General features: G+C 37.3%; 1 protein-coding gene across 3 annotated transcripts in view; it reads left to right on the top strand.

Annotated features, from left to right (window-relative positions):
• LOC150047258 (bifunctional heparan sulfate N-deacetylase/N-sulfotransferase 3) overlaps positions 1-22,982 on the top strand; it is a 137,775-nt gene that overhangs the window by 102,364 nt on the left and 12,429 nt on the right. For all 3 annotated transcript variants that reach the window (XM_090356652.1, XM_090356653.1, XM_090356654.1), the window contains exons 7-12: positions 3,880-4,062; positions 6,568-6,664; positions 10,395-10,518; positions 15,611-15,785; positions 18,966-19,136; positions 21,047-21,156. In XM_090356652.1, coding sequence (XP_090212778.1) covers positions 3,880-4,062; positions 6,568-6,664; positions 10,395-10,518; positions 15,611-15,785; positions 18,966-19,136; positions 21,047-21,156 — 860 coding nt within the window. The remainder of the gene's footprint in view (positions 1-3,879; positions 4,063-6,567; positions 6,665-10,394; positions 10,519-15,610; positions 15,786-18,965; positions 19,137-21,046; positions 21,157-22,982) is intronic.

Raw genomic sequence — 22,982 nt, 5'->3', positions numbered from 1 at the left:
GTGAATATAACTGTAACCCCTCTATACATTAAAATAAAATAAATTTTATAAAAGAAATACCTTAGCCTGCTGTGACCATTCTACTCCCTGGCCACCCATGCTTCTGTTTATACCAGGTTCTGTTCTTCAGAGTTTCCATGGAACCCATGGGATTTTTTGTTTGTTTGTTTTCTGTCCAAATATCACTAAAGTGGGAGCTAGCATCTGAAGTTTTCAAACTAATTGCAGTTTAGTGGTAGATGGACTTATTCTCTAAAGTCTGGAAATAGAACTGGGACCTCTGGTCCTTTGCACTTCAGTATTTGTCCTTTTTACACCTGGTGTTTAACCTGAATACTTGTTTGTATCTCAGTGTGACTACTGCAAGTGTTAATGCTCTGCCTTTTAACTGTTTTGGGTATCTATAAACTAAGACTGCTTTTATAGTCATTTATCAGTAAAGATGTTCTTTGTAAAAAAAAAAAGAAAGAAAGAAAGAAATACCTCAGCCTGGCATTGCAGGTATCAGGAGGAATTCTAAAATCCCACATGTGTGTGGAGAAGGGTGGGGAGTTCCTTCAGAGCTCCTGCCCACTGAGATTTTAGGATGATTAACTAGAGATATGACAGACTAAACCAAAGGGCCAAGAAGGAATGAAGTGGAATGAGATGTGGAGAAGGCTGAAGGGAGGGGAGGAGAGGGGAAGGAAGGGGAGAGGGGAGGAAGATGTCCAGTAAGGTAAGTTGAACAGTGAGCCGACAGAAAAGAATATGAAGAATATGCAACTGTTCTGAGTGTGCCTTTGAGACGGGGGACCATATCTTTTGTGATAGGAATAGCTTTCGCTGTGCATTCTCTGTGTCTGTGCCCCACCATCCATATGTTTGCTAACTAATGAGAAGAGAAAACTGATTGGAAATCTTAAATGTACAGTGTACTGAAGGCTGAAAGATGACAAAGGAATTTAAGAGTGAAAAGCAGGAGGGATGCACAAGTCACTGATGACAGAATCTTGCCTGACAGAGGAAGCGATCAGAAGAGAGATGCAGGCACACTTCTGTCTCCTAACTCCTTGGGAAGCTGAGGGCTAGGCTGATGAGCTGGGAGAAGAAGCTGTAGATGAACTACATTTCTCCAGGACACTGAGGTGGATAACAGCAACAGCTATTGACTATTAGGCAATTACTCTGAGGCAAGCCTTTACATTCATTCCTACATGTAATTGTGATGACAGCCTTCAGGGTAGATATTATTGTTACATGGTTTGTTTTTCTTTTAGATAAGCAAACTAAAGCACTGCTAGTTGAAATAACTTGCAAACATCACAGAACCAGTTAATAGTTGAGCCCACATTTGTAACCACTGTACAGGACAAAGTGAAAGAGATAAAGAGTTGGCTGGCTTAAAGGTTCCACTCTTGAAGGCTAAGGATCTGTTCTACAGAATTAAGCTCGGTTTTATAAGGGCTTCCTTAATTCTGGCAATCTGGGCTCCGAATCAACAAAAACAATGTCATCAGCTAGCCCACAACTCATTTTGAATAGCCTGTCTTTGTCAGAGACACTAGTATTTTTTTAAATTTTCTGTGGTCATGCAGGTAGCAAAGAAGTACTCTATCGCAGAACAATATTGATTATGAGGTCAAATAGTAAGTTCAAAGGGTTCAGGTGTATTCATGACACTGTCTATGGTATCTCTCATTTCCCATTTTCTGCTTAATACAGACAATATTCAAATAACATCCATAGATTGCCTAATAGATCTTCCATAAAATATAAAGCAAGAAATCTGAACTAGCAGCTAACTAGGCCCATACATAGCTCAATTCCCAATTGCATTCAAATTTCTTAGGAGAAATATAATTTGAAGTATCATTTTACCATGTCATTAAGCTACATTGAAAAATGTGGCATATAAAATAAGGACTGCCTTTTAAATTAGAAAAGAACCACTATGTGTAAAAGTAGTGCTCATAAGTTTCTCAATTGCCATCTGTTTTTATAAGCTTTTGAAGAATAAAAGAAGGGATAATAGAAATCATAACAGCTAGGCATGGAAGACTGAAGCAAAAGGATTTTGAGTTCAAAGCCAGCTTAGACTACACAGATTCTTAATAAAAATCTTTCAGAATCACAGAAATGAAGCTACTTTAAAAACAAGGGAAAAACTTGAAAGTCTCATTTTTCATCAAGTTCTAAAAGGATAAAATTCTTATCAATTCCATAACTGCACCAATATTCTGATGGCTGTTAAGAATGATCTCCCAAGTATCTTGCTTGTGAAAGTCCTGAGATTTCATAAATTTTCTAGCAGAGTGAATAGAAATCAGTAAAATATTCTTGATCACAGCTGGCTTCAACTGAGAAAGCCTATAGGATTTTTATGATTTGTTCCATGGAATACAAGATATTTGTTTCCACTTATTCAGAGTTGTAATCAATTACTTTTTTCTATATACTGTCTTCTCTTAATATAACTTTTTTGCCTGTCATCTCTGCCAGTTTATCTCAATGAATTTTCAATATTTCTCTCACCCTTTTAACGAATGACTGGTTATATTATTATGATGATCAGAGTAACAATAATTACTATGTGCTTAAGCCTTAATGTATTTTAGAGCAGTGCTACCATATTTTTATTTTTAAAACAGCATAAATGCCATAGAAGTTGGCTCCGCTATTGAAAATCTCCCACAGAATTCTTTCCCCTTATCAACAGCTTGCATTAGTTAAAGCAGTAATTCTAAAAATGTCCATCTGACAATCTAGACCAAGTTGATTGAATTCAAATTTCTTTCATTGTGAAATGTTCCCCATATTTTCTGTGCTTTTTTTTCAATGTATAAATTAAACATAGGTCCACTGCTTCCATAGCAAGAGTCAATTTTATCTAGTCAAGCACTGAAAACGTTTCTTAAAGGAGCTGTTTTGTATAGGGAATAATGGCAGATTCAGATTCAGTTCATGTGGAAAAAGGTTGGAAGGTTATTCTGCTGAGTATAACCTTCAGGCATCACATGTTGTGACCCTAGCTTTTAAGAATTGTAAAGCACAGGACCTAATATTAATTCATTGATTACTTATACTCCTTAGCTGGAAATATTACAGTATTAACCAAATTAAATGGGTTGAGTTTACCAAAAAAAAAAATCATGATCCCATGAAAGCCCAAAGACTCACATATTCATAGTTCGCATATCATAAAGGCATCATGAATTAATATCTAGGCTACAATATCAGTATTTGGGAAGTGGTGCTGTGGTTCAAGTGGTAGAGCATTAGCCTTGAGCTGAAGAGTTCAGGGACAGCATCCAGGCTCGGAGTTCAAGCCCCAGGGCCAAAGCTATATATATATATATATATATATATATATATATATATATATATATATATATCAATAATTGGTCTTATTGATTGTGAGTATATGAATGTTGGGCAGCTCTGATTTTTGGTGACTAAAACATATTAATATTTCAGGAAATAGGGGCCGGTAGTTTGGCCTAGTGGTAGAGTGCTTGCCTAGCATGCACAAAGGCCTGGGTTCGATTCCTTGGTACCACATACATAGAAAAAAGCCAGAAGTGGTGCTGAGGCTCAAGTGGTAGAGCTCTAGCCTTGAGAAAGTCCAAGGACAGTAATCAGGCCCTGAGCCCAGGACTGGCAAAAAAAAAAATCAGGAAATAAATACTCGTTAAAGCTTGCCATATTATGCATTAATATTACAAGAAATTCTAGGACATGTTCAACATCAAAAAACACATCATAGATTGTAATTCTTAAGTAATCTTAGCAAAAGAATTCATAAGTGATCTTCAAGAAAAAATAGTCTAACATTCCTTTACTGCCTTCTAGTGTCAAAAATCACTGAAGTTTACTCTAAAGTTCGTTGTCCTTTTTCAGATCAGTATTTTCATGACCCATTTGTCCAACTATGGGAATGACCGGCTGGGACTGTACACCTTTGTTAATCTGGCCAACTTTGTACAGACCTGGACTAACCTGCGCCTTCAGACTCTGCCTCCAGTACAACTAGCTCGCAAGTATTTTGAGCTCTTCCCCGATCAGAAAGACCCTCTCTGGCAGGTAAAACTGGTTCCATAATCATTACAACTAATTTGAATTACAGACTCCTTGCTGTACCCAAATTCTCTGTTCTATTGCGTGTAAAAACTGTGGAATTCTCACTGAAGGTTTTAGTGATTAGGATGTTCTCAATCAAGAGTGGGAGATCAATCTGCACACTGCAACAGATTAAAAGAGTAGATGGTAAACAGATTGAGTTTAGACAGGTAACTAACTACTGATCAGCCTCAAACAGGTCTTCCTTCCTCTAATTACCAAACTATGAAGAGTTCAGGATTGAAATGTTGTATGACATTCCAGTTGTTATAACAAGTGTCTTTCCTTTTTAACTATCTTAATTACTACAAATCTTAATTACTACATTTTTTCCTGCTTAACACCTTAAAGTACTTGAAATTAAGTAGTCAAAATTACTAAGTTCTTGAACTTTTTACTACTTGACAAGTTTAAAATAATCCTTTTTTCTAAAGCGGCTTTATTAGTTTTAATTTCATATACCTACAGTATTAATTGAATAGAAAGAAAAAAGTGATCCAGTTTACTTGTTCCTTAAATAGTATGAAATTATTGTAATTCTCTCCTTTTCTCCGTAATACATACTTGGCAGTTAAAAATGAAGGGTGCACTAGCACAACGATGTTCATTGCAGCACTATTTACCATAGCAAAGATATGGAACCAACTCAGATGCCCCTCAGTAGATGAGTGGATCAACAAGATGTGGTATTTATACACAATGGAATTCTATGCTGCAGTCAGAAAGAACGACATCGCCCCATTTGTAAGGAAATGGAAAGACTTAGAGAAAATCATAGTAAGTGAAATAAACCAGACTTAAAGGAACATAGGCTCAATGGTTTACCTCATTTGTCATAATCAGTAGAAACCTTGGGCTCTCCTAGCAGAGATTTACAGTAGAACAAAACCTAGATACATAAGGCCATATAGTATGATGCTAAATGAAAGGATCTCCAGGACATAGAAACAAAAGCCATATAATGAGTGATTGTTGTCCTTAAAGTACTATATTATCTCTCATCTCTTTTGCTGTCCCTTGGCTATCTCATATTGTTACAGAATTTCACCTTGTTATCTGATATATTCTATATGTGCTTAATTGGTTATTTGAAATAGGAGAGGGAAGGGGGGAAATCAAGATGAGCGGGGGGGAGGGGGTAAGGGAAATGGGGACCAAGACATGAGAAAGGTTATCAATATTTGTGAAGTAATGTACCTTCTATCTGGTGAATATAATGTAACCCTTCTATTAATTACAATAAAAAATATATTTTAAAAAATGAAGGGTGCATGCAGGCATACCATTGGCTCATGCCTGTAATCCTAGTTATTTAGGAGGCTGAAACCTGAGGATCAGTTGTGAAGCTCGCCCAGGCAAGAAAGTTCATGAAACTCTTATTTCTAGTAAACTACTCAGCAAAAGACAGAAGTGGCATTGTAGCTCAGGTGATAGAGCACTAGCCTTGAGCACAAAAATGTTCAGGGACAGTGCCCAGGCCCTGAGTTCAACTACCTGGATTGTCAAAAAAAAATGATGTTCTGGGTACATCTTGCACAGCAAGTGTTGGTATTTTTTAAGTGTCATAAACCAAAAGCAGAATCCCTAAAGTAGTAATTAATCTTCATTTTGCCCTTTTGATAAAATTTAGTGATTTTTTACCACCACAGCCTCTAAAGTGCATTTATATAGAAACACACACACACACACACACACATACACACACGTGTGCGTATATAATCCAGTTTTGAAAACAGCTGAAAGGAATTGGGTATCTCTTTAAACAGTATTATTATGGCTAATCCCAAACCCTTTAAAGCAAATCAAGAAAGCTCAACATCACATAAAATAAAAATCTGACACCTTATGTTTCAGTTAGCGCTTGAATATTGAGAGTATTGTAGGATAGAAGTGCAACCTCTTCTCAACATGGTCATCATTTTCTTGAAAGCCAAAAATGTAAAAAGCTGGCAAATGGCTCATGCCTATAATCCTAACAACTCAGAGTCTGAGATCCTAGGGTCACAGCTCAAAGCCAACCTGCATAGGAAAGTCTGTGAGAGTCATTTCCAACTAATCATCAAAATGCCAGAAGTTGGGAATTGCCACTGGAAGTGTTAACCTGCGAGCCTTGAGCAAAAAACCTGAGTGAGAGGTAGCATCTCTCAGTTCAAATCCCAGCACTGGAAAAAATAAATAAGTATAGAGCTATCAGGAGAGAAAAGAAAACTCTCAGAGATATGAGGCTTTTTTACCCAATGTAGAACTATCTTCTTTTCATACCACCTCACTCAGAGATAAGAATTATTCTAAAACTTCAATAATGCAACTTTCTATGCTTTCAATGTTTTTAAATTAAAAAAAGAAACATTTTTGTTTATTCATTGTATTCTGGAATTTCTTATAAGGACAAAAACTGTAAATGTTTGCACACTGTAAGCACACACACATCCATGTACACATGCTAATGTGTATTCTTTTCTAATTTAGAATCCTTGTGATGACAAACGCCACAGAGACATTTGGTCTAAAGAGAAAACCTGTGATCGCTTACCAAAATTCTTGGTAATAGGACCTCAGAAAACTGGTGAGAATCTTTAATGTTATGTGTAACCAAACAGTGAAAATATAGGGGACTAGATAACAAATGCTTGACATAGTAGGTATTAAATTTCCTACAAAGCTGCTGACTGAATGTTGTCATATGACATAAATTTTGCCTCAATAATGTACCTGAGTGCTTTGTCCACATATTTTTAAGTAAAAAGAATTTAAAAACCCGGCAGCGTGTTTGGTGTCACATTTTCCAAAAATTTTAAATGAGAAATGCCAATAACATTTCTAAAATCAAAACTGATCACGTACTTACAAAGTGACTAACAAGATTTGGTTAAAAGTCAATGGGGATACAGAAAAGTTCCTAGAATATTTTATAATAAACCCCTTCCCAAAGATCATCTAATCTTCAGGATCTAATTTATTTGTAAACTACTTCTTTTTGCAGAGATGACTATTTTTCACAAACAGTTGAAAAGGTGTGCAGCAAGCAAAATTCCTAAGTATAAACAAAATGTTATGCTAAGAAAGGTATTTACTCATGCCCAGGAGAAATCTTTAGTGCTTTTTTCTCAAATCACTGCGCATTTTTTCCCATAAACTCCTTTTCTGTAAGAATCAGGATTAAAATAAAGCCCAGTGGAAGCTTTAAAATGACAGACACTCAAGCTGTATCCTAAGTGAGAAATCACGTGGAGTGGAGGCCTTTGGATTCACAGAAAACAGTCGCATTGCATGCTAAGGGGGTGCCTGCCTTTCCTCATCTCTCTGGAACAAACTGACAAGACTAAGCAAGTCTACTCATTTTTTTTTCATAGTGCCATTTGCTAATATCAACCTAAACACAATAGGTAAGACAAACATGTTTCTCACCCTTATTTATCTCACCTGTCATTTTCTACTTGAAGTCAAAAAGCAACCAGGAAAACATGGAAGCTGAAGTCTTTCTCCGTAAGCCTCCTGCCAACACATCAACTGTCACCGCCCATCACAGATCTCTGAAGCTTGGCTGACAAATTTGCCTTTGAGACCTCTGTGGGCTGTATTCCTCTCAGGCCACATGTGACCTGAAACCCTTTGAGCACCAGGGGTGGAATTACTATTTGCCCTCTAAACTCAAAACCCTAAGTATTCATGTTACTATTTAGATGGAGCTTTTACCTTTTGAATGAAAACAAATTACAGAAAATGATTTTTCTAGATATTGATTTTTCTCCCAGTTCTATGGAGGTATAATTTAAGTCCAATAGAATTCACCAATGTTAATTGTACTATTAGATACATTTGGGGGGATGGTATCCAGTCATGTAACCAAACAGGTCTGTTAGGAAAAAGAAAAAAGTCACTCTGGGATCGACACCCCCAGCCATAGGTGCCTACTTCCTGCCACTGTAGCTTTACTTTTTCTAGAATGTCACTAATAGAAGCTTGTGCTATATAGTCTTTTGTCTTTCATTCACATAAAGCTTTTCAGATTTCCTTGTGTTTATGACACTGATACCAGTATTTTCATGAAATTAATTTTTTTAATCTCACAAAAATGATTCCTCCTCTAAAGTTCCACTGAGAATTAGCCTCATTTTAACTTGAGTTTTATTAAAAGTAGTTTTTTTGGATAATTTTTCATTGATTTCTAGTTACTTGGCTATTTAAATAGTTCTCAATATCGAAACTGACCCAAAAGAAGTATAAAAACTGAACCTTTATAGGTAGTTGGTTAAAAATACGTATCTGTAATTATGTAGTTGATTTCCTGCAGTCAAAATAGATCTATACATGTTGGGTACATGTGACTCACACCTGTAATCCTAGCTACTTAGGAGTCTGAAATATGAGGATCACAATTCAAAGCCAACCCTGGGCACAAAAGTCCATGAGACTCTTATCTCCAACTAACCACCAGAAAACTGGAAGTGGGGTTGTGGCTCAAGTGGTAGAGCATTAGCTTTAAGAGGAAGAGCTCATGGACAGCAACCAGGCCCAGAATTCAAGCCCCACACTCAACCAAAAAAAAAGCCCAGAAAAGTTTATTTTCTTTTTTCAGATTATAATAGCTATGTATCTTATGTCCATGAACATTTATTCTTCCTAGTTTACCAAAGGCCTTGTGCTTTTCTTCTGTGATTATTTGTATTTTAGTTCTGTATCTGAGAGATTGGCATATTTCATATATTTATTATGTTCTAAATTCTATCTCAATAAAGTTCTTTTTAAAAACATCTTGCAAATATTCAGGTATGGCACTACGTAGATTGAACTTTCCCATAACTTAGCTACTGGGCCCCTAGAAAACCTTCACAGCTCAGTATTTTCTTCATTAGCAACCAGGTGAGAGAAGTTAAAGACCTAGAGAGGTTCGCACACTGATAAAGTACTGGAAACAAAAGTCAACCCTAGAATTAGCCTGCCTCCAGGAAAACATGCTTACTCTAATTTACTACGATTTTCCAAGTATCGAAGGATTTTTTTTTCCCCCTTACAAGTAAGGTGTAGATATTCTTCAACAGTTCTTCTAATTTTTTGATTTTTCAAAAGATGTTCACCAGATCAGAGAACTTAAAAGAACTGTGAATTCTCAAGCCATGACATAGACCTGGGCCTCTGGGATTGGGGCCAGTTGTCTGTGTTCTAAACGCTGTCTAGGTTATCTATAATTGGCGACAAAGGCTCAAGCAAGGCTCTTACACTATAGGAGCACTGCTTCTTTCAATTCAGGTTTAGATAATACTACTGGTAGCTGAGAGTCATTTTATCCATTTTTCTAGTATATATTTTCTGATGTTATTAAAGAGTTTAGTAGAATGATCAGAAAAGTCTGACTTCTGTGCAAATGATAGCAAAGCATTACTGGGAAAGTAGGATGGTATATTTTCCAAGCGAGAGGAATAGTACAAGGCCGTGTCTGACTGCTATTGCTATCATATAATTGAGGAGAGTGCTCCATCAAATTGTAGAATAGTGTAAATCACAACAGTGGAGCAGAAAATGAGATAGTCGAAGCCACCTCCTGATTTAGGCTAATAAAAATACTAATTTACATTTTATAACATTGCTCACTTTAAAAGAAACCACATCTTTATCCCTCAGTAGTTATGAGTCTACATGGGTACCAATGACATGCCATTCTCTCTAATACATGATAATGCTACTTTATGTCTCTAAGGAAGAATGCTACTTTCCTTCAGATTTAACAATTTAAACCATTTTGACACTGCTTCTTAAACAGTGTTAAGTAAGTACACTCAAGTTTATGCAAATATGGTAAAGGATTAAATTCAGTCTTGAGGCTGACTAGTTTTGACAGGACTCAGTAAGAGCTTTATAGATCATATGTATCAATTTCGATAATGTTATATATTTGATAGTGATATGTTTTATTGAGAGAGTGCTTTATTGTCATGAACACATTTTCTACTACATTATCTTGTTTTTCATCTTCAGAGCAAACCCGTAAAATAAAGCAGGGGATTTTTCCATCTGAAAAAGAGAGAAGTAAAAACCCAAAGTCACAAGTCAAAGCCATGACTGAGCCAAGATCTCAGGTCATTTCTCCCAATTCCAGGCTACATTGCACACCATTCAATCTCCATTTTTTTTACAACCTGTTAGTTTTAAATATCTGATTATCTATTCAACTTAAGTCATGGAATACTCAGAATGAACCTGCTTGCACCATGGAAACATTAGCTTATTAATGACTTCGGAATGTTAATACTGGGCACTTGCTTTCATTAATTTCGAAACCTCTGTTGTCTTTGCAGGTACCACTGCTTTGTATTTGTTCCTGGTTATGCATCCTTCCATCCTTAGTAACTCCCCCAGCCCAAAAACCTTTGAGGAGGTACAGTTCTTTAATAGAAATAACTACCACAGGGGGATTGATTGGTAAGATGGGTTATTAGTATAAATCTAAAAGTATATGTACTGTGCACACTATAAACCTAGTGATCATATTTTAAAGCACGTGGTTTATAACCATGAATAAAATTTGTCCTCTATGCCCTGGAAACTCATTGAGTAACATAAAGAAATACAAAGTCACTTACCACCAGTCCTTCTCAGTTCGTGAAAGGATTTATTGTCTCAAGAGGCTCACATGTCATTGCAATATAGCCTTAATTATCTTTTACAGTAATTATAGTTGGGTAGTCAGAGAAATAGCCTAATACTAAAAATTTCATTTCTCTACTCATAGAAATTCATTTCCTGCCTTGCTCTTGAGCACTTCTTTGACAATGCTGTGGCCTATTACGTAAAAGGCAAAGAAAACAAAGTAAATTGAAATATAAGTGTGTTTATATTAAAAATCTGGCACAACATTTGAAAGTTAATTTTTGCCTTCCCATTGAAATTAGAAATATATTATGCATCTGGCTGGGTGCGATGGCTCACGCCTGTAATTCCAACTACTCAGGAGTCTGAAATCTGAGAATCATACTTCAAATCCAACCTGGGCACTGAAGTCTATCAGACTCTTATCTCCAATTAACCACTAGAAAACTGGAAATGGCACTGCGGCTCAGTGGGTAGGGTGGTAGCCTTGAGCTGAAGAGCTCAAGGACAGCACCCAGGCCCAGAGTTCAAGCCCCATGACTGGCCATAAAAGAAAAAGAAAGAAAAAAATGAAGATATAGACAAACCATACAGTAGAAATGGATGGCACAAAGCTACATGCTGATCATAATATGTGTATAGAGGCTTTTCTACTAATCCAGAAAAATGTGGCATAAAAAGGTTTGATAATTACAATATATACATATATTGCATTTATTCTTGCATAAGGAGCCTGGGTATTACCCTCCATTGTCAGATAGCATGATCTCAATTTTAGTAGAAGTACCAACAATTTCAAGAGTCGCTGTGGATAGTCTTGAGTTGAAAGAGAAAAAAATAGAATATAATTTGTATACCTACTTAGGATTTACATATATTTTAATTGTGATATAGTTTACAGTACTGCCAATTCTTTCCTAGTGTGCTTGATATTGATTAATTGTGGGTTATTAAATAACAATAGAATCAAGAAACTACAACTACTTCAGTTTCTATTTAACCAGTGAGTCTAATTTTTAAGCTATTATATATATAATTTCATCCTGTTTAAATATGTATACAGGTATATAAAAGGTATATACAATATATATTTCTATATGTGGATGTATGCGTATATATGTAATAGAATAATAACAGTAACAGTAGAGTAAATGATTAAAGACTTCTTTGGACATATAAGCTAGTATAATACTTAGAGTCCCTGGGACGTACCCATAACTATGAGCATAATCACTTTGTGTCATAAATTGTATCAAATACGATCTTTTTGTTTCCAGGCCAGGAATGTAGATATGCAGTCCTTTAAGCAATTTATAGGAGATATTATAAGTAAATATAAAGTAAAAGCTCAATAAAAGATTTTAAATATAGCTCACTAAAATTTCCCTAAGTACTAACTCTTTTGATTGACAAATTGCACATTTATAAAAGGCAGTTAATGCAAATAACAAATAATGGTAACCGCAAATGTCAATTTTCAGCAGTAATTACTGCTTTGCTCTCAGTCACATTAAATGCCTTCACAGCTAGACTGAGAATCCAGACTCACCTCTCTGGGAAGCTTAGCCTTGTCTGCCACCTTTGTGAAAGCAAGATCCCACAGGGTGGAAGGTTAGATGCCTCAGAGCTGCAGAGCCATTTGAAGCACTGCCTCAGGCAGTTAATCTGGTTGCCTAAACTTATAAGCAGCCCTAAGCAAGAGGTAAAGGTAAAACCAGAAAACTTTATCTTTGACAAAAATCACCAATGTTTGCAATCAGAAGCTCTCAGAAAAAAAAGAATATTTAATTTATGCATGTATAGAATTGCAGGGGGGTATTGTAGATGGCTGGGTGGTGTATGGAAAGCCATTCGATATTGTTAACATTTTAGAATCTACAGTGATGACCTGATTCTGAGTAAAACTCAATTAAAAGTATTCAGGGATAATGACAACCATGAATAAATTTTATATACAGCCAATGTCACTTCTTTATGCTTGAAAATAAAGCTGAAGTGTTACATGTTGTAGAAGTAGCAAAGTTTAAGGGAGGCAGAATTCACAGATAACCCTCAAATTACATGCTCACTCTATAATGCTTGCATTGTCCTTTCTATACCTGAATATTCAATCTCCAAAATTTTCATGACTCTATAGATATAATGTTTTATTACATAGATTAATATGTATATATGACATACAAACCCTCAGCTTAATTTTAATTATGTTCTAAAATCTAAGTGCCAGTTCAATGTCCAAAATTTTATAGAAATAAACCTACTTAGGTAACTTTCAGGTTCCATCCTGGAAACAAGAGCTTAAATTCCTTTCATTTACTTTCTTGTTGATCAAACATTTTTTAAGTGTCTCTAAGTCTTAACCCCTACACTAGAAAAATGTGAACAGGGAGACAAACAAGAAAAGACCTCAACTTCTCTGTAAACCACTGTGACCAGGCAAAATATACCTGCTTCAGGTCCAACATCTAGAACAACATCTGTGAGGAAATCCTCACAGACAAAACTGTTTTCAGTATAAAACTGCTGGGAGAGCACGGCCATTTTTAGAAGCTGAAAGTTGTCTAATTTTTTTAGCACATCTATATACTCCTTTTTTTGTGATTTTAGAGGGCCTTTCTCAGAATGAACATGCTTGAGACAAGCATAGATCAAATAGGCTACCACTAACACTGATAAGCACTCTGAACCCAGTATCAGCTCTTGCAGAACTCTAAAATGAGGGATAGCAATCTACAAATAGAGTGTACAATGAAGAGATAGCACATCCAACTCTTTCAAATATTTTGTATATCTCTTCGCCTATAACCAGCAAGGCAATGCCCAGCGGACATAAAAGGTTTCTTTGCTTCTCCCAGTCTCCATATATCAACTTATTGCAGCTCTGTTTTGCAATGTAGTAACAAGTGGACTCCTACTAGGAGTTTTATAATGTGGAGAAACATCTCACAGTTCAATGCTGGGAAAGTATCTCATGATCTTTCTGCCAAAAGCAAACAACGAACTATCAAAAGAAGTCATCACTGGGGCCGGGAGCTTGGCCTAGTGGTAGAATGCTTGCCTGGCATGCACGAAGCCCTGGGTTCAATTCTTTGGTACTACATGCATAGAAAAAGCCGAAAGTGGTGCTGTGGCTCAAGTGGTAGAGCTCTGGCCTTGAGAAAGCCCAAGGACAGTAGTGCTCAGGCCCTGAGTTAAAACCCCAGGACTGCGCGGGGCGGGGGCTGGGGGGCTGGGGAGGAAGTTGTCTTGTATAACAATTTCTGAACTAACTTGTCTTGGTGACCCAAAATGATGAACTGTTTAATGAACTGAAGGGGAAGGTGGTAGCATTATTGTGAGTGTAAGGATCCTTATAAGTGATAGCCCTTCTATGACACAGAAGGTTTTTTTGCTCTAGAAGATATCCCTTCCTGCTTCAGAAACATGTATTACAATATATTGGTATCATTGTACCTGACAGCTTTTCTGTGGGTGGAATGTTAAGCACAATCCTTCATTTCAGTGCTTGAGCCCGCAGGTATCCGTGCCTGCGTGCTAACTGCTTGTGATCTGAATTCTCACCACACTTAAGGATGACAACTCTGGCCTTGGATTTTTTAATAGGCTTTTATAATTTGAAATATGTACGTACCTTTCCAATCTTTCTGTAATTTTTCTGAGATATAAATAGCTCCATTTGAAAAATATTTGGGCAGAGATATTTTTTGTTCTTTGACATTCCATGATTAAATATAAAGTTAGCACAACACACTCATGGAAATGAAATTGTTTTACTGTGACTTCAAAAACCTTGTCTAAATCTTTTTACACAAATTTTTGAGTCAGATGCTAGTGGCTCATGCCTATAATCCTAGCTACTCAGGAGGCTGAGATATGAGAATCACAGTTTGAAGCCAGCCCAAGCACAACAGTCAAAAGTCTGTGAGACTCAAGATGATTAGGGAGGGATTGGGGGAGAGAAACAGGGACAAAAACATGAGAAGGGGTATCAATGTGCAAGAAGTAATGGACCTACTACCTGATGAATGTAACTATAATCCCTCTATACATTATTCTGACAATTCAATTTTTTTTTAAATCCATGAGACATTTATCTCCAATAAGCCACCAGAAAACCAGAAGTGAAGCTGTGGCTTAAAGTGCTAGAGTGCTAGCCTTAAGCAAAGGACCCAGAGACAGCACCCAGGTCCTGATTTCAAGCCTCATGACTGACAAAAAAAATTTTGAACTAAATATATTCTTTCTGTGTTTCTTTTGGTGGTGACAGTATGTGTGTATGTGTGCATGTGTGTGTGTGTGTGTGTGTGTGTGTGTGTGTGTGTGTGTGTGCGCGCGCTCAAGGCTAGCACTCAACCACTTCAGCCACATCTCTACTTCTGTCTTTTTGCTAGTTAATTGGACATAAGAATCTCATGGATTTTCTGGCTAGCTTCAAACCACCATATTCAGATCTCAGCCTCCTGAGGAGCTAGGACTATTGGAGTGAGCCACCAGAGCCCAGCTATATCTTTATTTTGATCAATTTCTTTTCTTTCTGTTGGATTACTTACATTTATATCTGTATGGCATTTCTGAGTTTAGATGCATTTTATAGTATGGTTATTATTGCAATTTTGATCATTGTGCCTATACTTTTATTATCTCATATCTTTTCTTTCATTTTTTTTCATTAAGCAAAAGGAATAGTTACTCAGAAAAATAGGATTTCCAAATGCAATATTAGTGTCCCAAACATGATTGCTTTGCTAAGTATGGATAAAAAAAATCTTTAACAAAAAAAAGGAAGAAGACTTTTGTTTAGGAGATAAATGAGTTTGTGAAATACCTAATGTCTTCTTGTTATCCTGTTGGCAGGATAATATCATCAGACTTCAAATGCCCTCAGTAAATCAGTTTTATTTTGAGAAAAATATTCCTTTTATAGGTACATGGATTTTTTCCCAGTTCCGTCTAATGTCACCACTGACTTCCTGTTTGAGAAGAGTGCCAATTACTTCCACTCTGAGGAAGCTCCTAAGAGAGCTGCTTCCCTGGTCCCCAAAGCCAAGATCATCACCATTCTCATTGACCCATCAGACAGAGCATACTCCTGGTACCAGGTAAGGAAAAGACAGAATCACAGTGGAAAGGACACACTCTCAGGGTTCCTCTTAGTTACCACCACCATGTTAAGTTTTAATGACAAAGACCAATTTGATCATAACTGCAGGAAAAGAAATAATTTTTCTTTGTTTCCCTGGATAAACCAATTCTCTGTAGTTGTAAAGTCTGTATTACTTTAGTCCATTCATTTAATAAATTATCCATGCAATAAAGAAATCTGATATGTTGAATTGAAACTCTTTGTACAGCCACTTTAATTTTTAAATTGTATATAAAAAAATAAAGCAACTCAGATATACAAAGTAGTAGTGTTGCTAGGTGCTGACAGCTAATCCCCCACTAATCCTAGCTACTCAGGAGACTGAGGTCTAAGGATCATGGTTCAAAGCCAGCCTAGGTGGAAATGTCCTTGAAACTCTTTTCTCCAATTAAGAACACACACACACACACACACATTTTTATATATTTTATTGTAATTAATAGAAGGGTTATATTATATTCACCAGATAGAGGGTACATTACTTCACATACTTCTCATGTCTTGGTCCCCATTTTTCTCCCCCCACCCCTGCCCCTCATCTTATTTTCCCCCCTTCCCTATCTGATTTCAAATAACCAAATACACATATATACAATATATCAGATAACAAGGTGAAATTCTGTAACAATATGAGATAGCCAAGGGACAGCAAGAGATGAGAGATAATATATAGTACTTTAAGGACAATCACTCATTATATGGCTTTTGTTTCTATGTCCTGGAGATCCTTTCATTTAGCATCATACTATATGGCCTTATGTATCTAGGTTTTGTTCTACTGTAAATCTCTGCTAGGAGAGCCCAAGGTTTCTACTGATTATGACGAATGAGGTAAACCATTGAGCCTATGTTCCTTTGAGTCTGGCTTATTTCACTTACTATAATTTTCTCTAAGTCTTTCCATTTCCTTACAAATGGGGCGATGTCGTTCTTTCTGACTGCAGCATAGAATTCCATTGTGTATAAATACCACATCTTGTTGATCCACTCATCTACTGAGGGGCATCTGAGTTGGTTCCATATCTTTGCTATGGTAAATAGTGCTGCAATGAACATCGTTGTGCTAGTGGCTTTACTATGTCCTTGTTTCTGGACAACTGGGTAAAACACAAACACATTTTTGTGAAGGCTTATGTGTTTGTATATATCTGCTTCTTTAAGAAGTAAATGTTTTAATAATTTAAAGTCTTTTTATTAGCCAACTTTTTGTATACGTCATAAAGAGCCAGCCAGCAAAAATCAGCGGCTGCATGTTTTATGATGTTGGTTACAAGTCTGACATTGTATTGCAAAAGCAGCTGTGATGATATGTAAATGAGTCAACATAGCTGTGTTTCAGTAAAACACTATAGGAACAGACTATAGACCACAAAATGCTGACCTCAGCTCCAAAAGAACTTAAGAATTATTTGCACTGAAGAACCTATTTGGTAATAAAGCATATACAAAAATTCTTCCATCCTGAAATCCTGACCTGTCTAAGCCTTCTCTTTTTCTCATATATTTGTTTTCCTTATGTTTCTGATGTTGGTTTAAACCTAGCATGAAAACCATCACTTTGATATAATAACTAACTCCACTGATACTCATCAAACATATTATTTCACTTTAATAAACCATAAATAGCAACTAGGAAAAAGGCAAACCTCTTCTAGTCATTTTTGTTGTTGCTGTACTAGGGTGGGAACTGAGAGCATAGGTGTTGTTCCTTGGCCTTTCACTCTCTGCTGAGGAACTTTATTCTCTAGTATCCTAATGATCAGAGGTGAATTCTTTCTGTTCTCAGTGACCGACAGAGCTTAGATCTCTGCACAGCTGTGATTTTAAACATCTAACATCTTGATCATTACAATACTAGAGAATAAAGTTTCTCAGCATAGAGGTATTCAGCCAAAGTAGTGGTCTGAGGTTCTCAAGTGACAGGACAGATTGTCATAAAAGGCTTTATGTCAGGGACACAGAGAAGGACAGACCAGATAGGAGTGGAGACGCCTCAAAAGCTCGGAGAAATCGGCAATTCCACCCTACTTATTCATGCAAAACATAAAGCCATCTTTCAAGTAAAAATATACATCAGATTTCATACTGGCAGATTTGATTTTGTACCTTTTGCCTTTTCTGTCAAGTATCTTGGAGAAAGAGAACTAAGGCCTAATAGACTCAAAAAGAGAAGTAGAAATTGGAGTTTGGCAACCACTTAGCCCTTGAAAATTGGAAATTTACAGAAAAGGAGGTTTCAAGGCAGGAAACTAACAAAACAGCCTAAATATTGAAAATAAATCACTCTCCAGCGGCAAAATGCAAGGCTTAACAAAATGCACTAGAGTTTGTAGTATAGTAATTTGAATCCCAATTGCAGCAAATTTGCTATTCAACTAGATGTGGTAAACGTCCACAAACTCGCCACTAAACCTGAATGTTTATTGCTCAATTTAAGGAAAAAAAGGTGATTTTTTTTTCCTTTTCAAACCTGAGCTTGAGCCTGAGCCATTATGAGATACTTTCAGGTCTGTATTGCTGCCTTCTGAAGCTTCTGTACAGTAAATGATTCTGATTCGCCGCAAAGGTTACCATTATATAAAATAATCTTGGCTTTTAGATGCTAGGTTATGATAAAAAAAAAACTGGATTTCAGATAATGTACATGTCAAGGGTTTTCAGTAGTTTCTCCATTTTAAATAGCTGTTAGGGCTTTCTAATCTAAGGCTACATTACTAGCAAGAGCCAGTAGAGTGCTTATATATTATGGATATTCACAGAACATGATAAATGATTTGTATCTATGCCAAAAGAAGACATCCAAGCAGCTTTCAAAAGTTTACTTTCAGAATAAAAATACAGACAGCCAGAAACAACTTGGTGAAGATGGTTAAGGAAGCCTATTAACAAAAATAAATAAATAAATGCAGCCTCTACTATGTAAATTCTTTTTTAAAAAATACACTCCAAGTATCATAATTTTACATTTCAGTGCTCCAAGCAAACTGTTTCATCCTTTATTAATTTTGAAACAAATAGCTCTCCAGCAGAGAGGACTCCTTCCTTTCCCTCTGAGACTTGTCACACACAAAAATTAGTTTTTCATTATTTATGTCTCTAGTTCAAGTCAGGTAAGTCTGCCACCTTCTCCTCACAGCACCAGCGATCACATGAGGATCCTGCAGCTCTCAAGTTTAGCTTCTATGAAGTCATCACAGCTGGGCCCCGGGCGTCCCTGGAACTCAGAACCCTGCAGAAGAGATGCTTGATCCCCGGATGGTATGCCAGCCATATAGAGAGATGGCTTGTTTATTTCCCCCCATTTCAGGTATGAAGCAGTAAGCATTTTCAGCCTGTAACAACCTCATTAAGTTGATGATTTTGCCTCAAGGATATGGAAAGTTTTAACTCACTCAGCCATTACTCACTTCTACTCATTAGTTGTAAATAATGAGACTGTGGCAAAGAAAAATAGATCAGCAGAGGGAGAAAAATGGTTTAATTTTCTTTCTAAGAGTATTTCAGGACAATTTTCCCTGCTCCATTTTCTAGTGCAAGTCTTTCCTTGTAGAGTTTCAGAAGCTTCTAATCTCTAATGCCTATTCTGACATGAATAAAGCTCAAAAGCACAAGATACTGTTTGTTTAATTAAGCACCATTATTTTCCTTCTGAATCAACAAGCTGAATTTTTCATAAATCCCAAGTTTTTTCCTCCTCAGATTCCTGGCTTCTCTTCTGACCAACAACAAGTTAGAATACAAAGTCAGCCATGAGCTGCTATATAAGCACTCAACTCAGTGACAGCAGATGCAGTGTGGCTTTGTGTACTTGCGCCTAAAAACATTATGTCCAGTGCTAACACACATGGCTAATTAAGCTTATATTAGAATTGAGTGAAAGTTAAAACTCAGCAACTCATTGACTTTAGTTATATTTCATAGTTCATAAGCTATGTTAGATACAGAAATTAGAGGACACATCCATACTACACATTCTACTGTAGGATAGCTAGGTATAGATGAGGAACAAACCCTAGAAAAGAGATGTGATGGAAAATGACATTACAGAAGGCTTCATTAGCGTCCACTAACATTTCACTGGATCCACCATCACCAGAATGACAAATTCTTCCCACATTTCTTGAGGAATTTTCTATCGCCATTAAGGTTCTCTTTGAAATTTCTGTTTTCCAAGTGAATTATTGAAGGATTTCTTCAAATTATAAAGAGTTTATAAAGAATGTATTTAGAATTTCTTCTAACAACACGGGTGTTCTCAGCTAGAGGCCCAATTCCAGGGGTTACACATTATCAGCTCACATTATTTAGTCACTCCAACATGCCAAATAAAGAGAAGAGCAGTACCATGTGAAGAGGAAGATTTATTACACAACAGAGACACACTTTGGGAAGAGGCAAAGCAAGCATATCTAAGTATAGATCTGAGCTGGGGCAGGGGAGAGAGATGTATTACAGTTAAAAAATTCCCAGTCACAGGTGCCACCCAGTTGATGCAGTTGATCAACATTTGGAGGTGGTACCTGCTCAGGACAAGAGAGACATTGTTGTATTGGGGTCGGTTTTAACTCTTGTCATCACTAAGTGTTATTCAGTAGTCCTGCCTTTCTGGATCCTGAGGTGGCTGCAAAAGAGACTTCAAAGAAAATAGCTTAGAACTCAGGCATACAAAATAGAGGCAGAGATGCCAAACTTGTCTCCTGCTCTCAGTTATCATCGAGGGCATTTACAGGTACAAGTAAGGAGTCTAAGTTTTGCAGCAAAAACACTTTCCAGTACCCATCATATTCTATCTGATTGAATTAAGAAAGATAAAGTTCTCTGTCTTATTACAGCTAAGCTTATCTTGATCCTTTTCTGTGGTCCGACTTCTCAACACAACCAAAGGGATCCGTCCCTTGGTTTGTTTTCAAATTTGGTTTCCATTTGTGGTTTCTGTAGTCACCATTCTAAGTATCCTCGGTCCTTACAAGAGGTGTTTTGTTTTCCTAGTGTCTGCTGACTTTCCAGACAACAAAACATGCCAGTGTGCTTAATGAGCATGATTTATTTCTTGTTCCAGGTCATTAATGAGGATGACCTAGTTGCATCTAACGGCATACAAATCCCCTCAAGACTGTGTCTGAATAAGTGCAGAGCATAGACATTTTTTTTACAACTGACATATATTTCTTCAACATGTACCATTTCTTCCTTATTACTATTCCTTTGCTAATTTAGTTGCTAATTATCGATGGGCAGCAGCTAAGAACAGACCCTGCCACAGTGATGGATGAAGTACAGAAGTTTCTAGGAGTCTCTCCTCATTATAATTACTCAGAAGCTTTAACGTAAGTTTATATTTTAATTCATTTACTAAAGTTTGGCCAGAGAACTTATGTGAGAAAAAATGATGACTTGGTGATATAATTGGCTAGTCAGCTGTTTCTTAGGTATTGTTTTTCTAGATTGGCATTCATCTCTGGGGAAAGAACATTTGAACTATATGACCATGACATGTTCTGAGCTATCTGCTGATTCCTAACTATGCAAAGGTTTGCCCTGGATGGAAACTAAAGAAACAAAATAGTTGTGAAGCATCACACCAACAACTAACCTTAAGAGAAGATATATGTAATAAGTTGGTAAGGGCCAAGCCTACTTAAAGAAGAGCACTGGACCTTTCAAAAACAGAGAGTGATTCACTATGGACCTTCATGTGGGTCTTAGAAACAATGTCATGCACCAGCAAATGACACACTAGGTGATCGAATACACAACACTGTCCTACTTTCCTTTTATGCATCTTTACTCACTGTAAATCTGACTGCATCATTCCACCTTGAGAGAGCTCAGGAGTTAGCCAGGCCAGGTGGCTCACACCTGTAATCCTAGCTACTCAGGAGGCTGAGATCTGAGGATCAAGGTTCAAAGCCAGCCCGGGCACAAAAGGACCTGAGACTCTGATTTCCAATTAACCTCTAGAAAACGGGAAGTGGGGCTTGGCTCAAGAGTAGGGTGGTATCCTTGAGCTGAAGAGCTCAGGGACAGCATCCAGGCCAAGTTCAAGCCACATGACCGACAAAAAAAGAAGGAGGAGGAGGAGGAGGAAGAGGAGGAGGAGGAGGAGGAGGAAGAAGGAGGAGGAGAAGGAGAAGGAGAAGGAGGAGGAAGAGGAAGAGGAAGGAGAAGGAGAAGGAGAAGGAGAAGGGGAAGAGGAAGAAGAAGGAGAAGGAGAAGGAGAAGGGGAAGAGGAAGAAGAAGAAGAAGAAGAAGAAGAAGAAGAAGAAGAAGAAGAAGAAGAAGAAGAAGAAGAAGAAGAAGAAGAAGAAGAAGAAGAAGAAGAAGGGGAAGGGGAAGGGGAAGGGGAAGGGGAAGGGGAAGGGGAAGGGGAAGGAGGAGAAGGAGAAGGAGAAGGAGAAGGAGAAGGAGAAGAAGAAGAAGAAGAAGAAGAAGAAGAAGAAGAAGAAGAAGAAGAAGAAGAAGAAGAAGAAGAAGAAGAAGAAGAAGAAGAGGAAGAGGCTCTCATAATCCACCCTGGTCCTGAGTCTACTTTTTAATGCTGTTACTCGGCTCAAACTCAAGGCCTGGACTCTGTCCTTCACCTCTTTTTTGCTCAAGGCCAGCACTTTACCACTTGAGCCACTGCTGGCTTTTTTTTTTTTTTTGGTGGTTAATTGAAAATGAGAGTTTCAGGAGCTGGGAGAGTGGCCTAGTGGTAGAGTGCTTGCCTAGGGGGTGGGAGTGTGGCCTAGTAGTAGAATGCTTGCCTAGCATGCACAAAGCCCTGGGTTCAATTCCTTGGTACCACATACACAAAAAAAAGCTAGAAGTGGTGCTGTGGCTCAAGTGATAGAGCTCTAGCCTTGAGAAAGCCCAAGGACAGTGCTCAGGCCCTTAGTTCAAGCCCCAGGATTGGCAAATAGGTAGATAGGTAGACAGACAGACAGACAGACAGACAGACAGACAGACAGACAGACAGACAGATGGATGATAGATAGATTCATAGACTTTCCTTCCCAGGCTGACTTCACACCTCCGTCCTCAGATCTCAGCCTTCTGAGTAGCTAAGCTTACAGGCATGAGCCAACAGCTTTTGGCTCTGAGTCTAAATGTTTAAAATTTCTCCCTGACACTGTTCTTTTCATTGTGGAGGGTCATGTTTCCTCCTAGCTTA

Source organism: Megascapheus bottae, chromosome 23 (assembly GCF_031878675.1).
Source record: "Megascapheus bottae isolate mThoBot1 chromosome 23, mThoBot2.hap1, whole genome shotgun sequence".
NCBI lineage: Eukaryota > Metazoa > Chordata > Mammalia > Rodentia > Geomyidae > Megascapheus > Megascapheus bottae.
The sequence above is the reverse complement of the archived record's forward strand: the minus strand, read 5'-3'. Positions and strand labels throughout refer to the sequence as shown.